General features: G+C 38.7%; 1 protein-coding gene across 8 annotated transcripts in view; it reads right to left on the reverse strand.

Annotated features, from left to right (window-relative positions):
- The window catches only part of ENPP2 (ectonucleotide pyrophosphatase/phosphodiesterase 2), a 109,947-nt gene that overhangs the window by 40,820 nt on the left and 47,446 nt on the right, over positions 1-21,681 (reverse strand). For all 8 annotated transcript variants that reach the window (XM_055314226.1, XM_055314224.1, XM_055314225.1 and 5 more), the window contains exons 6-11: positions 20,191-20,288; positions 19,863-19,942; positions 18,956-19,075; positions 10,597-10,652; positions 4,875-4,940; positions 4,154-4,226 (exon numbers count right to left, since the gene is read on the reverse strand). In XM_055314226.1, coding sequence (XP_055170201.1) covers positions 4,154-4,226; positions 4,875-4,940; positions 10,597-10,652; positions 18,956-19,075; positions 19,863-19,942; positions 20,191-20,288 — 493 coding nt within the window. The remainder of the gene's footprint in view (positions 1-4,153; positions 4,227-4,874; positions 4,941-10,596; positions 10,653-18,955; positions 19,076-19,862; positions 19,943-20,190; positions 20,289-21,681) is intronic.

Raw genomic sequence — 21,681 nt, forward strand, 5'->3', positions numbered from 1 at the left:
GGGCATTTCCCTTTGGCTCAGGTCGTGATCCCGGGGTCCTGGGATCAAGTCCCTCATTGGGCTCCCCACAGGGAACCTGCTTCTTCCTCTGCCTATGTCTCTGCCTCTCTCTGCATGTCTCTCATGAATAAATAAAATCTTTAAAGTAAATAAATAAAAATAAAAAATGTATCTTGTAAAATTAGGTTTAAATAAAAATAAAAAATGTATCTTGTAAAATTAGGTTAAGTGCAAAAAGTCATCAATATCACTTCATCTTGGTATACATATGAAGAAAGAGTCTACTTGCTAATACTCTTCCTCAGAAACCCCCTGCTTGGGGGTAATGAGTGGTGGACTATGCATCCTGTTTTCAAAATCTACAGAGTGGCAAAGGCTGACACAGAAGTCGAATAAGGAAGATAACCTTTTGGGACTTCCCAACACTAGAGAACAACAGGCCCCTGATTTGCTGATGGTGCAAAGGTGAATTAAAGCAGCAAGCCCTGATATCTCCCTAGCTGAGTCTCTCTCGGCGGGACTGCTCCAAGAATCATTCAGATGCAGGAAGGGGCGGGAGGAGGAACAGTGTTAGTGTATCCAAGAGGAGGCCATCTGCCATGCCATGTCACCGTTTCCAGAGCAAGCAACTGCAAAGGCACTTCCATTTCTACCTCATCCTCTCTCTCCGGCAGAGCGATGGAAAGACACAGCCCCCAAGGACTTTGGTTTTGGTTTTTAAATGCATCTAGTTTCAGGCAGTTCTCCATGAGAAGAGAAGTAAGAGAAAAAGAGGGTTTCCCAGGTCATGGTCACTGAACACATTTCAGCTAGCACTTGTCTGCCCATCAGACACTCGGCCATTTGCAAGAGACCTCAACATTCAGAAGACTCCACAGGCGAGCCCTTCTGGTTGCAGTGGGTTAGAGGAGCAGCAGGAGAAACAGAATTTAGTCAACATGAGTTCTCATCCAGGGATTACAACGCATGTAGTTCCTTCTTTGAATGTTAGAGGTAGACGAAAGCTAAGTTTTCACGGACCAGCCATACTTTAGTCTGACTTTAGAAGATTTAGCCTGAGGTTATTAGGAGGATGGGAGGTAGAGGGGCAAATTTCCCTGCTTTTCAGAAGGATACTTTGCCATCTGAAGATAGTAACTAGCCAGCCAAAGCTCTGCCTCTAGGCCTGCTACAGCAGCCCAACGAGGAGTCACAGAGTAAGCATAGAAGGTCAAAGAGAAAAAGATTGTGCCAATAATCAAAAGCAAGCATGTTTCTGAACATTCACCATTACACTATGAAACCAGGAGCAATACACCATTTCTTGAAGCTTTTAGCCCAATGTTTGGTCATCTCATTTAATAGCCTTTGAGAATTATCCTGAAAAAAGTATACTCAGATATTAAGCAAATAAGGCACAGATTTCAACTGTGTTGTAGCACATAACATTCTGCTGGACTAAATTTTTTCAATTAAACTTCAAATGCAAGGTATTTTCTCATTAGATGTAAATGATGACATGCTACTGATTTTATAAATAATATTTCAGCTTGTAAAGTCTTTATACACATACCACATGTATATAATTGATATAAACCAATTAGTCTACTACAGAAGAGAGGTTTTGCTGGCTTGTTTTGGTTTCATGTTTTTAAAGTATAAACAGTTTTGCTTTTTGTTCAGAAAAACTAAAATACCTAGAACCAAACGAAAAACAGTTGAAATTTGAAAATGTTCCTTGCCTTACCAGAAGAAAGTAGCCACGCTGTCAGGTTATCAAAACTGAACACACATTCCAAGATATCTAATTAAGAGTGTTTACCAGGGGATCCCTGGGTGGCTCAGCGGTTTAGTGCCTGCCTTTGGCCCGGGGTGTGATCCTGGAGTCCCAGGATCAAGTCCCACGTCAGGCTCCCAGCATGGAGCCTGCTTCTCTCTCCTCCTTGTGTCTCTGCCTCTCTCTCTATGTCTATCATAAATAAATAAATAAATAAATAAATAAATAAATAAATAAATAAATAAATCTTCAAAAAAAAAAGAGTGTTTACCAGTGGATACATGAAAATATCCCAGTTTATGAGAAATATTAATACTAGAAAGAACATAGCATGAATACTTCCAAGTCTTAATTCAAAAAATTTTAGAGGACAAAAATCTCTGTATATTTCTAAGCAACTCTGGGCACAGCACCATCATTACAACAAATTAAAGCATCCTATATTATGTTCCATTTATCACTGCTCAGACATTTAAAAATTTTTTCAATTTATTTTCTTTATTAAAACACACACACATACACTTTCAAGTATGTAATTACAACTGAAATACACTTACTAGAAATCCAGAGATGCTCGTGGATAAAGAATGCTTATTGCTGAGCTGTATAAATCTTAAAGAACTAAGATTCACCAGAGTTCCACCTCATTTATATGCTAAAAAGCCAATTTTTGACATAAAGAAAAATCTTCTGTCTGAATTGAACATAGTTATTTACCTAATCACTCTGCTTATCTCCTGGAGGTTTAAAGGGTTCCATGGGAAGAACCCTGGTCCAGGAGCTCTGAGATTCTGCTTTTAAGTCCACTTACCCGCCAGGTGACTTGAGAAGCCCACACCTCCTTAAGCATCAGCCTCCTGCTTTTAAAAGAATGGCTATACCAACCTCTGGCTCTCCTATACCATAGGGTCTTTTAGGGGATATTATTATCCAAGCAAAGTTCAACTTTTAAGAAAGGCACATGGAACTGCTTAGGATTTTTTTTTAACATTTTAATAAAATGTGGTTCCTTTTGTTCACTTTAGATTAATCTCAAAGAAAGTCATCCTAAAGATAAAACAGCCATGCTTGCTCTGGCAAGAGTAAGATTTGTGTTTCATGCAGATGTTTATCTCATTTTATCATTTGTGTTTCATAATCATGCGACACTCGTTAAACATCAAAGGGATAGGAAAAAAGAGCATCAGACTTATATAACTTCAATGATTTAAGGCAAACTAACAATGGTTTCACACAGCCATTAGTTTCCAGTGTTTGAAAAAAATCACCGCAGAATTGATGTTAAAACATTCAAAAATAGTTAGGTATTTTTGGTACATTTTGTATTTTACAGCCTTTGGTTAGATATGTTGCATTTTGCTCAAAAATATTTAAACCAAGACACATTTCTCTGTATCTCCTACTCAATCTTATGCTGAACACCATGAACTTAATCATCACCAACAGTGCTGTTACAGGCTATTGGGAACCAGTTTCCATCAGCAGAGTTTTTGAAACGATTTCTCATCCCAAATCAAGTTTCAGTGTGTTGATGTAGACCTCATCACACTAGTTAGAATGAGAGGTGGAAATCATTTTAGATTGGCAAATTCAATCAGTTTTAAAATGATCTATGCTCCAACACTGGGAAGATTTCTATCTCCAGATGAATGAGGGACATGATAAAACACAACTGTCTTTTTCCCACTTCTGAATTTGACATTATACTAGATATCGTCTAACAGATTGTTTTCAACTAAGATTCCTGCTGTTTGATAGCAATACATTGCTCTGCTAAATAGAATCATTCAGTAGTACATTTTCTCTTAATTAAGAATTAATTTCATTTTGGAGAGTGATGGATATGTTCACAATCTTGAGTGTGGTAATGGTTTCACAGGTATGTACCTATGTCAAAATTTATCAAATAAAAAAATGTCCAGTACTACATAACATATGCCAGGTTGATTGATGGTACCTGCTAAGGCTATTAGAGCTACTAAGCTGACCTACGCTCTCTGAACTGCATAATCATTTTAAGGGAGCTGAAATTCAGTTGGATGGAGCGTTTTGTATTGCCCATTTCATCTCCAGATGCCTTTCTACTTCCTGATCCTGATGCTAATCCTTCCTGATCCTGCACGTTTTGACTGATGCCTTCAGGGGTATCATATACTCCTCTTAAGAACACCAAGTTTAGGATATGTTTGAATAGAAAATCAATCTGAAATGAAATTCCTGTAAGAGAGGCTGGTATGTTTAAGTTTTTTTTTTTTTTTAATGTTTTTAGTTTTGTAGTTCTTTGACTAGGTATAAACCTTGCAGATAGACATACCCAAGAGACTTTGTACAAATCCTGAAATAAAGTCAACAGCCCAGGGGCACAGGGTCTCCTCAGGCAGATGATAAGCTACTAACCTCAGGGCCAAAGGGGCCATATTTGTGTCCAGAGAAATCGGGTTGTTCGGAATAGAAGGCATAGACTGAAGGCCTACGGGAAAATTGGAAGATTCAGAATCTCCACCAAACCACATACAACAAAGAATATTAAGCATCCCTACATGTCCAAAAAAAATCCTCCCAAATTGAGTTAATTAATCTCCCAACCACTGTTAGTCTTAACATGGAAAATACCTCTTTCTCATTTCTCTTTGAGGGGGGTTGTGCTTAAGATTCTATTTTTTCCACATCCACCAGCCCCTACACCACCCGCACAGTGGTAACTGCCTGGAACCACCTTCAGGGATCAAATGTCACAAAGGATTATCGGAACACATACCCAGGTCTTTGAGCCTCAAGATAATATTTCCCAGTGAAAAGTCACATGAACCATGCACTCTGCAGCCTGAAAGTTGGTCCTAATGCTTCCCCAGTTCTTGGGATGCTGCTGGTTCATTTATCAAAGTCAGAAACTCCCTCAAGCTCAGCTGCAGTGGCCAGGATGAACAGCTAAGCTCATTTAACCCCTCTCATGAAATGGTCCCCAATACCCTATGTCAGTCACGCTTACGGCTGAGAACCACAAAACTTAGTAATCCCAAACCTTGACTATGCCCAACTAGTCTTTACCCAGTTCTACCCCAGGATGGAAAGGACCTGAAGAAAAGAGAGAGAAAGTCAGGGGGATGGAAACAAATACCTTTCATCGTCTGGCAGGGTGAGCCATTGCAGGATGGTTAATATTCTCCTCTCATGAGGGATAACCCTGTGAGGCAATAACAAGCAGTGCATGATGTTAAGTTGCATCGTCAAACTCCAGCCCAATGAGTGCTTGTTCTGGTACCCAGGCCAAGGGCTCTCTATGTACCACCATGTGTTTTCACTTCGTTGTCATAAAAGGCCCACTTTCAAATTAGTGTTTAAACTTCCACTCCATTTGCAACATATTGTATTGCTCAACCTCTGCCATAGAAGATGAGGCTGGAAACTCTGATTCACAGTAAAATGAGGAACCTGCCCTGTTGATCACAGCCTCTGCTACAGGCAGAAAAGACCCTGGGCTCAGAAGCATTGCCATTTAGCAAGTAAAGCCATTAGCTGTGGCCACAGAGGGACCAGGACTTGTATCCCCCAACCGCATCTTGCTGGTGGTGTGACCTCTTCTGACCTTTATGCCACTTCGACCTCTCTGGGCCTCAGCTTAAGTATCCATAAAAGAAAGATCATAGCAAAACACGTCGCACACAGCCTGGTTATAAGGATAAAATGAGACAAGGCAGAGGCACCTGGGTGGCTCAGTCGGTTAAGTGTCTGCCTTCAGTTCAGGTCATGGTCCCAGGGTCCTGGGATCAAGTGCTACCTCAAAAGGGAGTCTGCTTCTCCCTCTCCCTCTGCTCCTCCTCCCTTTCACATGCTTTCTCTCAAATAAGTAAATAAAGTCTTTAAAAAAAAAAATGAGAGTAGGGCAGCCTGAGTGGCTCAGCAGTTTAGCGTGGCCTTCAGCCCCGGGCGAGATCCTGGAGACCCGGGGATCAAGTCCCACATCGGGTTCCCAGCATGGAGCCTGCATCTCCCTCTGCCTATGTTTCTGCCTCTCTCTCCTTGTGTGTTCTCATGAATAAATAAATAAAATCTTTTTAAAAAAATGAGACAAGACAAGCAAAGGGCACATACAGTACCTAGCACATAGTATGTTCCCAAAATCCTTTATTTTTATTAATGATCATAATGAGCTATCATTCTATCTCTAACGACCTATAGACTTTAGAAACATTATTTAATCTGAAACTTTAGATTCTTCATCTATAAAATAAGGGGTTAGGAAAGGTAGTCTTGAAATTCTCTTCTAGCTCTATAAAAATCTATCAAGAATAGGCACATATAATTATGAGACTGACAAAAAGGGTATAATCTTCATCCACAATGACTTTTGTGTTTAAGTCTCATTCCTCTGTTGAAATATAATTACCCGAAATCTGGCACTCTCTTTAAGAGCTCTCAGCTAACATGATAGTACTGCATCCTGGGCTGAGTTTCATTAAGAGGCTCCCAAGCAGAAAATGTTTTTATTTATGGGGAAATTCACTTATTCTTTCTTAACAAGGAGTACAACATGCTTTTCTGCTCCCCCATCCAAGATTGGGCATTAGAGCTTGTTTATGATGAACTCAACCTAAGCCCAAGTTTAATTATGGTTAGCAAAAATTATTGTGGCCAAGATTGAACCTAGTATAAATTACATTCCCTGAGTGATAATGATGTGTGGATATAGGTTCATCAGTTGTAACACACATGCCACTCTGGTGGGGCACGCTGGTAATGGGGAGGTTGTGCATGTGCTGGGGGGCAAAGTCTTGGGAAGTCTCTGTATCCTCTGCTCCATTTGCTGTGAGCCTAAAACTGCTCTAAAAATAAATAAACTCTATTAAACTCTAATAAAAACTTACTATGGAGTGTTGGTGAGCCAAACTTTTACTCTTGGTGGATGTGAACAAGAGCAAGCTAGGAAAAAGATACATCTTCAGAGCATTGGGAGAAGCCGAGATTTGGCAGGAGTTCCAATCAAGGACTCTTTCCCCATGCCCACCCCCACCCATCCCCATCAACTCTCAGAGGTTGGAAATTGCTCATTCCTCTGACCCCCTCTCAGTCTAGAACTGTCCCACCAGCCCAGAAAATCATATTTACCATAAAATGAGTCCTAATTTAAACAAAGTCCAATGCTCTTGAACAAATGGGACCCTGTTTATTATATTCTATAATTGAATTAGAAATAGGATAGCATGGGCAGCCCCGGTGGCCCAGCAGTTTAGTGCTGCCTTCAGCCCTGGGTGTGATCCTGGAGACCCGGGATCGAGTCACATGTCAGGCTCCCTGCATGGAGCCTGCTTCTACCTCTGCCTGTGTCTCTGCCTCTCCCTCTCTCTCTGTGTGTGTCTGTCATGAATAAATAAATAAAATCTTTTAAAAAAAAAAAAAGAAAGAGGCATAACAAAGCCAAGCTAATCACGTCAGGTATTTAATTCATCGGTCTCAGAAATCCCCCTTTATCTGAACAAAATAATTACATGTTTCAAATTCTTTCCTAACTTAGAAAAAAGCAAATGCTGTAGCCTTTCCATCTTACCTGACTTCCCTACCTACCTACAAGCAGCTTTATTTTATGTAATTGGTGTTAGGTCACAAAAGGGGACTCTGATGGACTTACTTGATGCTAATGGAAAAATACAAGCCAATAGAATTTGTGTCCTGCTCAGAACACGCACCCTCTAACACCTCCGTTGGATGCAGTGCTTGACCAGTAGTGGGCAGGGAGTGAAAGCATCCGCTCTGAGGCCACAATGCCTTGGTTTGAATCCGGACTCCAACATGTGTTGGCGATGAGACTTTGGCAAGTTACTTAACCTTTCCATACCTCTATAAAATGAGGATAATAGTTCCTATGTCATAGGTTTGTTGTGAAGATTAAAAGAGATAATACATGTAAAACACTTAGAATAGTGCATGGCACATCGAGTTTAGAAAAATGTTAGCTTTTACTATTATGTACTAGATTCACAGGATCCAGAGAGATGACACACTGATTCATGATATATTTGTTAAGTATATTACATTAAAGGCTTTTGTGTGAATGTAAACAAAGATAAAAATACTTCTACTAAAAAAGACCATTATAGAGGAGTCACCATTCCCTGCTTAGAAAGATAAGCAGGTGATTATCATTTTCTGGGTAGGGGCTGAGTGTGTGTGTGTGTATGTGTGTGTGTGCGTGTGTGTGTGTGTGTGTGTGTGAAAAGAGCCAGAGATGAGAACTGTAGATCCCTAAGTATCCATCCAAAGTGTGACACTGGGCACAACACTTTACCTCTCTCAGCCATGGTATTCTAATCTTGCCAGTGAGGAGTCGGACAAAGTAGTCTCTACCTTTCCTAGGAGTTCTAGATTATCTTTACAGAATTGCCCCAGGAACCAAAACAACATGGCCCCTAGCCTTTAGTGTTTAAAATACAGTGCAGAGAGGCATATGGGTGGCTCAATCCATTAAGTGTCTGCCTTCAGCTCAGGTCATGATCTCAGAGTCCTGGGATCGAGCCCCATATCGGGTTCCCTGCTCAACGGGGAGTCTGGTTCTTCCTTGTACCTGCTCCCACTTGTGTACTCTCTCTCTCTCTCAAATAAATAAATAAAATCTTTAAAAAAATACAGTGCCTAAATAAATAAATAAATAAATAAATAATACAGTGCAGAGACTGCATAAACACAAATGGCAAAGGAAGACTGTGTGTCGGAACAGAAAAGGAAATGGAGCTCATGCTGCTGTCTTCACCATCACTGTTAGATAGAGCACTTACCATGAAACATCAGATATGGTCAGAAAAAGAAAAAAGAAGGAGAAATGGAAAATGAGGGACTAGATGAAGTGTTTAGTGCTAAAGGGGAACAAATTACCTTAGGACACATATCGTCATTGTATGGTCAGTGTTGAAAGAGAGGATATGAATTAGAAAACAAATACCATTTATCCATTATTCTCTATGTACTAAACACCCTACTTGGCACTTTAAATAAGTTACCCCATTCTACTTTCACAGCACCCTATGATAAAGATGCTATCATTGTCATTTAAAGATGAGGACATTCATTTGCTGAGAGATTAAATCACTTGTCCAGCATCAGCAATCGATTATGTGGCAGAACTGGGATTAGAATCAATCTAAACATAAGGGGAATTACTGCCTTTGAACATGAATTGACACACACACACAAAATGTAATGGAGCATCAGCTGAGGATTACTTTGGAATAAAATACTATCACTTAAAAAGCAAGAATAACTCTAGGTTGCAGTACAGAACCACATTAAAAAGATGGCCTTCAAAGTCTAAGACCATGGTCTGAATCTGGTTTTAAATTTAAAAGTTTTCAGGATGTACCATGTGTAGATTCCCCTGACATATACTCCATTAAATAACTAAAAGTATGACCCTGGTTTGTTGTGTTTGTTTGCTTGTTTGTTCAGTTAAAAAAAAAAAGATTTTTTAAAAAAAGAAAGCAAAAAACTAAATCCAAGTCACCCCCAGAATAGAGATAAAAGAACAATAGCCCGAGAAGCCAAAGCAAAACTAAGGACATCTTTAGAGCACACAAAAGCCACCTTCTTATAAGTAGCTAGAAATGGGTGGAGAACATTGCCATTCAAAATCAGAACACTGGGCCTTTTCAATGAAGCTTTGCAGCAGTTTCGGGGGGTAAGGGTAGGGACTAAGTACTAATTATGTTGTTGGCTCGTCTCCATTCTGCCAAGCAAATATGTTGTGGAGCAGAAGAAATCCTTTCTGTAAGCATCTATGACAGTCAAGGGCTACAGAAATGTAACGCATCGGATTAAATTGGTAGATCAACATGTCAGTTACGTGTCATTTCTAACACCCCCACACTCATTTCTCAACTCAGAAAACCTCTTTACAAAAGAAATAGGTGGGAAAAGAAACTTTTAAAGAGTCACTGTCTTACCTTCAAATCACCAAACTCAGTTTCAACTTAGTCCTTCAAATCTGAAAAAGCTACTTTTATTCCTGAATTTGGAGAATATAGACAGTCCCATTCTGGATTAATTTGAACCAGTGACTGCTCTCAGCACACTACTATTATAGAATAGTCAGATTTTTGTTAAGGCATAAGAGGCAAATATGGAAACAGCTTTAGGTGGTTAAAAAAAAAAAAAGATGGAAAGAACATCTCAGTGGGAACAAAATCCCCATGAAAGTTGAAACAGATTCCTTTTCTTACTAAGGAGCCTTAAAAATAATCAACATGTTGACACTTTTATTAGGTAAGTTACATCTTAAGACTATTTTATGAACATTAACTACTAACCCCCCACTAGCTCTCTGGGGAAGAGAAGTAGTTCCATTTTTCTTATTAGGGAAATCCTAGAGTTCGGTGGAAAACGGAGTAGAAACAGAGGTTTCCCCTTGTCTCCTGGCTGGAATTTCCAATCTCTAGACCACTATACATCAACTGTGTGAGACCACACTAGACTTTCAATGTTGCAAACCAAAATAAATATAACATGTTATGATATATTTATAGAAAACAATAATGCAAACCACAGTAATAAATAGTTTAAGAGAAATATACACACTCCCTAGATGGTAAGTTATCAAAACCTATAGACAGGGACAGAAAAATCTTGAGAATGACAAGAAGAAAAAAAAAATCTTTACATTCTATTAAAAAAAAGATGGGGGAAATAGACGGAAGACTTCTAAAATATACTGGGAAGATTATTTTCAATCAGAAAATATTCAAAAGCTCAAGCTCTTTTACATTTAACTGAAGTAAAATCAAACTGAATTCATGTTTCTTAAGCCGAATCATAACTGTAATTGCACAAACATTGACAAAATAAAGATAACTTACACCGACCAGAAGAATGTCCCAGCTTTCACCCCTTGCTTGGTGGCTGTAATCCATAGCTAATGAGGAAAATATAAGAGGCTTATAACATGTTCTGAGTTTCAGTCAAAGAAGAAAAAGTTGTTTTAAGTACATTAGATCAGATATCTTCTACTTTACCCACACCCCACCATAAATTTCACATTATTTGCAATCATTCTCTTTTCACATCTGGAAGTCAGAATCATTATTTCCATAAATGTCATTCAATACATTCTCTGTAAAAGCCTTCAAAAGCTCTGCAATGATTCTAGTGGCATTTTTAACTCTTATTTCATCTCAAAAGTTTCTTCCGTACCTGTCTTTTCTGATCATTGTTTTAAACATTTCACTTACATGATGGAATTCTGCTCATCAAAGGACCCAGGAGTGGACCATATGTTTCCTGTATTATTGAAAGCCTGCAGAGGAGAACCCCAATTTGGCACACAGATGCCAGAATCTTGGAACCTCACTTTGTCTTGTTTTAAACGAGGTGAATGAAAAGAGCGAAAAAAGCTTTTCCTTTCTTTCTTTTTTTTTTTATTCTGGACTTTCCCATGTATCATTTATTTAAGTTTTCAATAAATGGAATTTTAGGAATAACTTCCTGGGATAAGTTAGGTGAACCAAGCATTTCATTGAGGCTTTTAAAATATTCTTTCCAGTGCATGCTGTTGGGAGGCAGAAGATACAGTGGTTAAGAACCTGAGCTCTCCAACCAGATAGCTGGATTTTAAGCCTTGCCTCTGTCACTAACTGTGAAGTCCTGCAGTCAATTACATAAGCTCTCTGGGCTTCAGTTTCCTTTAAAATGTAGGATATTACCTACCACATGGGATTATTCTAAGCTTTAATGAGTTAATACATTTAAAGTTCTTAAAGCAGTGTCTTAGCATTTGGTGAACACTGGATCAATTTTTAATCTTAATTATTATGCAATGGAAACAAATATAATCCAGTTATTCTGGGAACATTAAAAACAGCTTAGGATGGCCAGTGTCCCATTGAACATAAGTCTGTAAGAAGAACCTCCCCCCACCCCTTCGGAGGCAAACAGGAAGAAAAGAAGCTCGTTTGTTTTAAAACCCAAGCAAAAATGCTCTAGGCATAGCAGCCAGCCCCTTTTCTGGTTTCATTGTATCCAGACTTTCAGAGTCTCTTGGACTCCAGTGAAAATCTCTGTTTTTTGAGGCAAGGGGAAATTCGGAGGTGTGGGGCCTCCACGAGTTTGGCCATGTTTTCAGAAGGGTCTGGACACCTGGCCTGGGGAATTCTGCAGATTTCCAAGCCTCTGCGGAGGGACTGATGATCCCCAGCCTCGCAAAAGCACAGCTGCTGAAGCTGGCAAGTAAGGATGGGCAGGAGAGGACCGAGGGCCCTCTCAGATTGGAGGAGGTGAGAGCTGCCCTTCTCCCAGGGGAATGCGGTCATAGAGGGAAGGAGCGCAGATTGCTCTGAGCGCCCTTCCGGAGTCTGGTTAGGTGTATCCTGTTTTAAAGACGAACTCTGGGCTGCGGTGGGAGTCCCCAGGCCAACCAGGATTCAAAATATGTCTTTTTTTTTTTCCCCTTGGTGATCACATTTTTGAAAGGGTTGGAAAAAAATTAAAATGCCCTTTAGCTTCTGAATCTTTGAGTCATCTGCAAATCAATACATTTGGGGAGTAGAAGAATCCTTGGTCATTTCTTAATATCAACATTTACGCAAAATTACGCCCCTTTGAATTTTGAATGTCTTCTACCTTTGAAGATGCAATCATGCCAACTCTCCTCTATCACACGCACGATCAATTCTGTTTCAGCCAACGCTTAATGGAGAGCAACTAGTACAACACCATCTTCCCAAAGAGCATCAGGTACATCCCGCCTGGTTGACGGTTCCTCATCAGTTTCTGTGGTAGTCACAGATCCTTCCACATCTTCCAATATCATATTTAAATGCAGTTCATAAGCACACATAATCTGCCTTGAAGCTCCCTGTGGTCACTGATTTTCACACAAATTCACTCATCTAAGCTGAGCCTGATGAGACACAGGGGCCCTTCTAGAGTGCTGGTAGTGTGTTGCTTCTCAGCACGGTCTGCCAAGTTTCAAACCCAGTGCCCTGTCTCGCCTCCACCAAGGGAACACGAGTCTCCACCCACCCCCCCCAAGCCCCTCTACCTACTGACACGCCTAAATGTGGCATCCCTGAAGTAGAAAGAAATCTGCTAGGCACCGTCTTGCCTTGTAGACTTTGCATTGGTCATTTGCAGCTGTGTGAAGCTGCAAGGGGAGGGTAGCCTTGGCCTGTAAGGAAAGGGCTTCCCAGCTTCCTTTCATTCTTTTCCCAGCACAGCTATCAAGAAGATGCGTGCAAACAAAGTGCTGGACATCCTGCAGATGCCTCAAAACCACATCAGATCCCAAAGATATCAGTTTCTTATTTTTTCTGAAGATATATTTATTTATTGGGGGGGAAGTGCAGAGGAAGAGAAAGAATCTCAAGAAGAGTCCCCACTGAGGTTGGAGCCAGAGGCAGGGCTAGATCCCAGGACCCTGAGATCATGACCTGAGCTGAAATCAAATCCCTTAACCAACTGAGCCACCCAGACACCCCAATCAGTTTTTTATACTAAGTGATCTAGTTCCATACTTATTTTAATTTCAGAGACTCATGCTTAGTGTATTTATATACAAACAAATTCATATAAAATCCAGTGCCTTGGGCAGCCCGGGTGGCTTGGCGGTTTAGCGCCGCCTGCAGCCCAGGGCGTGATCCTGGAGACCTGGGATAGAGTCCCACGTCGGGCTCCCTGCATGGAGCCTGCTTCTCCCTCTGCCTGTGTCTCTGCCTCTCTCTCTCTGTGTATCTCTCATGAATAAATAAATAAAATCTTTAAAAAAAAATCCAGTGCCTTGATATTTACAAGGAGATTATAGGAGGCAACATTTGGCAGTTATGAAATGTAAGATTAATCCGGGGTTTTCTAGAGGAAATTTTTTTAATGCAGTTTTGTCAAATGATGAGCCTGCACTTTCAAAAGTTATGTTGTGGAATTATGCTGACATCGGCATTATCTGGGCAACAGGAAGCCCTATGGGTAACTTTTAGCTCAGTAATGCTCACAGGAAAAGATCACCAGAAAGGGTCTTGGCAATGGAATAAGGAAAGGGGCAATGGGAGAGAAGGCAGCAGAAGTGAGTGTGCTAAAATTTTCCCAATGGTAAAGTCAGAATCAGTTGCTCTTCATACTTTTCTGTACCTCCCCATATTTTTACAGTGATAATTAACATCCTTGGAATCAGAAAAAAAAAAAAACCCTAACCAATTATAAAGAGCAGCAAACGATATAGACAATTACAAAGTAAAAAAAATATTTCTGGAGCACCTGGGTGGCTCAGTTGGTTAAGCGTCTGGCTCTTGATTTGGCTCCAGTCATGACCTCAGGGTCCTGGGATCGAGCCTCGTGGCAGGCTGTAGGATCAGCGGGGAGTCTGCTTGAGGATTCTTTCTCCCTTTCCCTCTGCCCCTCTCCCCTTCCCCCTATTTTCTCTCTCTCTCTCTCAAATAAATAAATGAATCTTTTTTTTTAAAGATTGTATTTATTTATTCATGAAAGAGACAGAGAAAGAGGCAGAGACAAAGGCAGAGGGAGAAGCAGGATCCCTGATGCAGGACTCGATCTCAGGACCCCAGGATCATGCCCTGAGCCAAAGGCAGATGCTCAACTTCTGAGCCACCCAGGCATCCCCATAAATTAATCTTTTTTAAAAAATTATTGCTTCTCAAAAAAAAAAAAAAGCAGCAAAAACACCCTCCTGCTTTTTGGTATAAGTCATGTTGACCATATTTTCTAAAACAACAGTGGGAACATGATCAGATTACCAAAAGTAAACAAATGAGAGAACCTTTAAAATTAAAAAACATTTGAAAATCTCAAATAAAAGGATTCTAGCATAATGAAGCCATTCTATCAGGGGCAAATGGTAGGAGATTGAAGCATAACGTTCTTAAATTAAATCAGATCACAAGTAGCTATAAAAGTTCCTTTGCAGATTATATGTATACATTATATTTCCGAACTCAGGAGTCAAATCTAGTAATTACAGAGGGAAAAAAGGCACTACAACATTGGTCCAAAAAACAAAACAAAACAAAAAAAAACAAAACAGCGAAAATGAGCCTCTGGGGTTGTTAGAAAAAGAGAGAGAGAAGTTTCTAGTTCCTTGTTAATTCAGAGAAATGGGAATTAGTATTTCTCTGAATTTGAGTGTAATATAAATTTCCTCAGAGACTGGTAAAACAGTACAACAAAAATAACCTGACAAGACACTGGATTTGCCTTTCCCACTCTTAATGCCAATATTTCTCCATTGTTCTGCTTTATCTAGAGGCGGTTTTCAACATTTATGTCTTAGAGACTACATTTTGAGGAGGGAACAAGTGGGAAAAATATTGTATCTATTTGATATGTTATCAGGAATTTTAAAAAAAGCTTTCTCACTGGAATCAGGAAGATTTAAATGTGAAATTCAACACTTTCTCAAATTAAATAAAGTATGCTGCTGTGGGAGAAGTGGAGAAGTTTTGAAAAAGAAAAGAAACAAAAAACATTTTTCAAAAACATGAACTACTGTTGTAATTTTTCTAGCAGTTCTTCGAAAGGAAATAATTCCTTTGCATTCAAAAGCTCAGAGCCAGGATAAATAGAATTCAGGGAGACCAGAGCGATGGGTGGGGCTGTAGCATTAGCTTCAGTAAATCACTTACGGAGATTCAAGAGTCAGAACAAACTAAGATATGAGAGTTGCAGCAAAAAACCGTGGACTGGTGTGGCTCTTTGCAGGTGGAAAGAACCCGAAGAAGGGAACTTATAAAATACAGGAAAGAAATACCAACAAACATACCTCAGATTCGGTGCAGAACATTTCAATCCAAGACACAGTGGTGAGACACCTGAACATGTCCCTGAGAAGAGCTATGGCCTGAGAATAAAGAGATCCTACCCCCATGGGGCCCACAGACTGATGCAGATATGTGAATGATTTCAAAAATATATGGTCAAATTTATGACAGAAATAATACGAAAACCCAAAGGAAGTTCCGTGAGCTTAGCCAGGGCAAAGGGAGCTTAGTGACTGCCTGGGGAACAGATAGTTCAGCTGAAATTTGAAAGATAAATAAAAGTCTAGCAGCAAAGCGGCCAGGTGAGCATTTATAGCACCCAAAGTGCAGAGCAGAATCCATCCTAAGCACATTAAGATACAGTAAAAAAGAGGGAAAAAAGCCATAGATTTATAGCAATCTATGGAAAAGAAACAACAGAATATATAGGATGTGAAATTTTCCTGAAAAGAAAGCAAAACCTCCTACTAGCAGGATAATAAAATAGACAGGAGGAGAGGTCAGCAATGATTTGCACTTTCCATAAAACCAATCCCTTTGGCCCACTAATTCACGCCTGTTCTAATGTCAATCTTCTTCTCTTTGCCATCTCTTTCTCAAACATACCATCGTTCTTACATCTTCACACTATAGTAATTCACGTGGATGATCTCAGGACCCATTCATTGCATCACCACTACTGGTAGAAACCACTGCAGACCAAGCATCTGGAGCAGTGATAAGAATGCATCTGCCCCTCCTAGAAATGCCTTGCTCTGGAAGCTGTGGCTTTAGAGGTCTTGCATCATGGTGGGGTGTTGGACTTCTTTCTTGAAGCTCCACATTTCGTGGGGCCCCTGCAGTCTCATTCATTCTCCACCTCACGGAGTCCAGATTTAAACTGAACAGGGAATTTCCCACTGAGATATCTTACCATCAAAAATTGCAGATTATAGCAGAGAGATTTTTCAAAGAAATAAAGACGCTTAAAGAACTTCAGTGAAAGAGTACGGAACATACTTTTATAATGAGAACAAAGTAAGTACAATTTTAAAATAACAACAACAAAAGGAATCCTATTAAAATTTGTATGAGAAATGCAGCATCATAAAGTGAATGACAACTTTTAATAGCACATTGTGAAGATTAACAAATTAAAAGTAGACTTGAGTTTGCTAAAATGGCTATATCCATGATACAAAAAAAAAAAGACGAAACTAAATTATAGAAATTATTTTTGGAAGCCTACTGGTGAGATTCAAATTTTCAGATGGATGGTATATGAATGCCTCATTTCATCTGTTAAATTTTAACATAGGATTAGTGTTTTTATTTACCATTTAATCGGACTCCTTTATTATTTAACCAAATATCTGTCATGGTTTCATTATTCAGTAAAAATAAGTTGAATTTGATTTAATTACCTAAGCTTTTATCAATATTTTCTCTACCTCAATTATTTTTTTCACTGGTGATTTTGTGAACTATATAAGCCTCTGAAAGGATGGAATAAATGCTTAAGAAATGTTTATTAAGGCTCATCTTTTCTTATAATATTTATAGTTTCTTCTTATTCTGTAGTTCCATATAGTAGCTATCCATTTGTTCTTCAAATAGGCCAAATTTCAATAATAAATATGTTTTTAAATTATAACTACTATGGTCCTTGAAATTCTTATGGTGTCTCTCTGTTCAAGAAGATAGAAATACAAGTCAGTTTCACTGTAAATCTTTGTCAACACTAGGAAAATACTAAACTTGGTCAAATCTGTCAACTTTGAGAGTTTAGTCAGGAAACAGGCAAACAGAATTGAAAAAGACTTCACTCCATTGGGCAAGTTAACAGCATTCCCTCTGCTCTGTTTCTGCAGAAGTTAATGAATATGTAGACTCATCTTCTGAGTCATGCCAACCCAGAGGGAAATTAATGTCAACACTTGATGGAAGGTGATCCAATTTGATAAAATTACTATTTATCTCTATATCCTTTGTGGTTCTTCAAGCAAGTTTGCTTCCATGACAGAATTAATATAAAAAACCAACTAGCAATAGCTTGACGGAACTCTAATTTCAATCATTTTATTTACACATAAAATGTTCCTCTATCATAAACTTTGTGAAATCCACCCTGTAAACAAATTTCACTATGCTCACAACTTAGGTCATCACAGACTTCTGGGAGTCCAGCCTGAATAAAGACAGTGGAATCAGAATCCCTACTATAAAGAAACACTTCTACAGACCTACAAGAAGTCTTCCAGTATTTATTTTCTTAAAAAATGAAAAGCCCATATTTAACTTTGCATATTGATTTGGTAGCCATGAATATATATATATATATATTTTTTTTTAAAGCACAAATGACCTTTTATCAAAGAGCAGTACCTTTTTTTCTTCTTAGTTTGTATTCTCTATTTTGCTCATAGATTGGAGCAAAGATTTCCAGGTCATTAAATGATTCCAGGATCATTTAGGGATGGGAGATTTGTGGATGTCTGTAGACACTGGCCACTCTTTATGTCATGGCAGACACCACAAAGATCTCAGCCTTCTGCCCTAACCAGTGCTCCAAGGAACCTTGGCCTCCCAACTAGAGTTGACATGAGGTGAGACCATTTGTCATCTTTCTTCTGCATGTTGTTTGCTAGCTGTGTATAGTGGCCTGTGCTCCTGTAGGGATTCTGGCCCCTCTACCCAGGGTCAAGTGCCCTTGCTTCGATTCTACACATTCAAGAACGATTGCTTCATGTTGCTGTTTTGCTCATGTCTGACCAAATCAAGTTGCCTAACCATGCACACAGTCATAGGAAAAATATTATGTAGAAAGCCACCTACATCCTTCCTTACTTTCTCCCCATCCATTAGATCTGAAGTAAACAGGATGAGTTCTTTGAAAGTATTAATTTGCTGGTCCAAAATTAAGGTAGGATTCCACTTACACGTAACTTCCAAAAATTTCAAAAAAATGGGTTAAACAAAAGAATTCATGAATTTCATTGAACTCCTTTTTACCAGCAAGTTTCTCTGTCTCTGTTCATATGGTACCTGGGCCAAAATTTTGTGGTAGTCATAGTCATTCACTTCTCTTTTTCATCGTACCCCTAAATCTAGTAAATCAGTGAGATCTGGCTATACATTCCTTCCTCAAAATGTTTCTGAAATTCACCCTTCTGTCACCATTTCCATCATCTTAATGAAGATATTTATCATCTTACACATTTATAATCATAACCTCACCAACACATACATACATGCACATATATAGACACACATAGACATAAGAACATGCATGTATATACACATTAATTACACATATACATAGATAGTATGTGCACAGATATATACATAATACTAAAGAACAGAAACATTGTCAACTATGAGGACACTATATGCATCCTTTTTGCAGGTAGCAAATTTTGGAATGAAGTGTTTCAACAGACAGACACACACGCACGAAAAAAAATGCAAAACTTACCGGTTGACCTCCCCACCATCTATGATTAAATTTCTCTCGCCCTCGAAGATGGAAAGTGGCATCAAATACAGGATCATACATCGAATTGCCAACAATTCCATGTGACTCTGGATATAGCCCCTTTGTGTAAAAGCAAATTTATTGTTAAAATAACAATATGGTAATCTGTACATATTAGTTCTATCATAAATTTTGTTAACATAAGAGGTTTTATAGCAATATTTAATTTCCAAATATATATAAGATATAGACTTTATGTGTGTCTGAGCAAACATGAATATTATCTACAGACTAATTATAAGCTACCAAGAAACTTAACATGATTCTAAGAAATTTAATATTTGGGTTTTTTAACTGTTGCAATTTACTAAGATGTCAATAACTTTTATTACAATAAATTAACCTGGAGATTGAAATTTACTTATGTGCCTCCAAAAAAGCTTTTATTTAAAAATACACTTTTACCCCGAGCCCGTCAAATTAATAATAATAATAATAAAATAGATAAACCTAAACCAATCATATTTTTGAAAAAGAAAGCAATGTAGAGTTGGGAGTACCTAAAAACTGCAACAAAGCAGCCCTGAAGTCAATATTTTTATTTGAAAACTCAGAAAATAAACACAACACAGACCCTGAGGTGTCTGAGAGAGGTTTAATGTATGTGTTCAAACAGAATTGCACCTGAAAAAGTTTTCCATTTTGAAGTTACAGTAAAGTTCAGTCCCCCACAAAGTTCAGTAAAAGACATTTACAGTGAACAACTCATGCAGACAAGATAGAAAACAGACAAATTTTCTTTGAACACTAAGAAACGTGTTTTTTTTCTAATCTCTCTATAAGTCGTTTCAGGATGAAATCTATATCCACACCCTTTGAATCTACATCATTTGAAAAAAATACTTACCGTGGCCAAAGTGTATAAATTAGGGAAGGTTTTTGTTGGGTACACGGGTCTCATGTAGGGAGAGTGTGTGCCGCAAGACCCTAAAAACAGAATTTCAAGCATTAGAGCAAAAGAACCAACAGGAGTCCCTTCACATATGGGAATCCACTTTATAAACTATCAAAGACTTGTGTTCACTTCAATCTTTCAGATAATAGAATGCAAAAAAAATAATAATAATAATAGAATGCATTTAAAGCCACCTGTCCATAGCTCTCAAAGCTCATAACTGAGCATGAGCTGTGCAGATCATGGATACTGATGAGAATACAGTATGAAAATGACTTACTCAGCTTTTCAATGTTAGGCATGACCTTGCTGCCTTTCTTCATGTATGATGCACGGAAACCATCCACAGAGAAGATGATTAATGGAGGGCGAACAAACCTTAAACAGTAACATATTAAGCTTCAGAAAAAAACTTACTGCCACAAAATTTCCATTATGCCTAGTCATTCTCCACAACTGGGACCAGGAATTTCCAAGATGAAACTTCAAGTGAGGATACTGGTACAAGCCTGGGCTGCCAGCCACATAGCATTTGTCACAACCAAAGTCCAGAGTTAAATGACCAAGGTCACAAAATGGCCTGGGAAGGGATTGGACTCCAGATTTCCCCTGATGTACTTTATCCACTGCTGCCTCTCGCACTGCAAACAAGGTTTTTCACAGCGTATAAAGTGGTTCTACTTGCCTGAAATATGTTCCCATTTGTTACCTGGAAAACTCCTATTCATGCCTTAAAACCCAGCTCAAGTTTTCCTCTTCTATAATGTTAGCTGCTCACACTTCTGAATTCCTTTAAGATATTAATTCATACCTCTTTTTCCATACGTATATGTGTGTGTGTTACACTATTTCGTTGCACGGTTTATGCCTTATTCATCTTTCTGTCTTGTGGACTCCTAATAGGGCTTCCATAAACACTTATCAAATACATGAATGAATGGATGAATGAAAGCAATGAATATGAAATTCATAGCAGTGGCACTCCTATCACTAGAACTAAACTTATAACAGGAATCTTTTAGGGTTAATCATAAAATAACTTTAAAAATAATTAAAATCGACGAAGATCTTTAAAAAGCTCATCAATAAAGGACCAGATGATCCATCTAACTAGGGCAGGATCTGATGAAATAGGTCCTTTGTTATATTCTAAGGATATAATTAATTCTAAGGATATAATAGATTTGAGAATACTAAAGTATGTGCAAAATTTTTCTGATAGTTTGAAGATAATTCAGCAAGCACAGGCTTCAGTTTATTTGAAGCCACATAATAAAGCATATTTCAAATGAGTCACAGTTAAAGCACTTAGAATATAATACTCTATAAGAGATCATTATTGTTGCTACTATTATCACTTAACAGGGCTTCCTACTGCTAGACTGCTTTTTCCACAAAAACAACCCAACACATTTTAAACAGTCAGAAACTACTGCCATTCCATTTGAAAAGTCCAAAGAAGTTGAAGTGGCTCATTAAGCTAAAAAAAAGATGAAAATAAAGACAATATCGAAATACTTGGATTTTGTGTCCTGGGCTGTGCTGCCTAAAACAAAAATCCACTTGAGCAAATACATTAATGAAAACACACTTGTCGAAAATTTATTTTCTGCCAGGCACTTTAAGGGTCCATGAATTTCAGCAGTTTCCTGGAAGGCGTAATAAGTGCCTTATGCCGGTCACACTCGAGCCGTGGGGTGTCACTCTAGTTTGGCTGCACCCCAGCAAAGCAGTGCTTCAGTAGTTTGTCAAGTTCCTGCAGCATCTGGTA

Source organism: Nyctereutes procyonoides, unplaced genomic scaffold, assembly GCF_905146905.1.
Source record: "Nyctereutes procyonoides isolate TBG_1078 unplaced genomic scaffold, NYPRO_anot_genome, whole genome shotgun sequence".
Taxonomy (NCBI): Eukaryota; Metazoa; Chordata; class Mammalia; order Carnivora; family Canidae; genus Nyctereutes; species Nyctereutes procyonoides.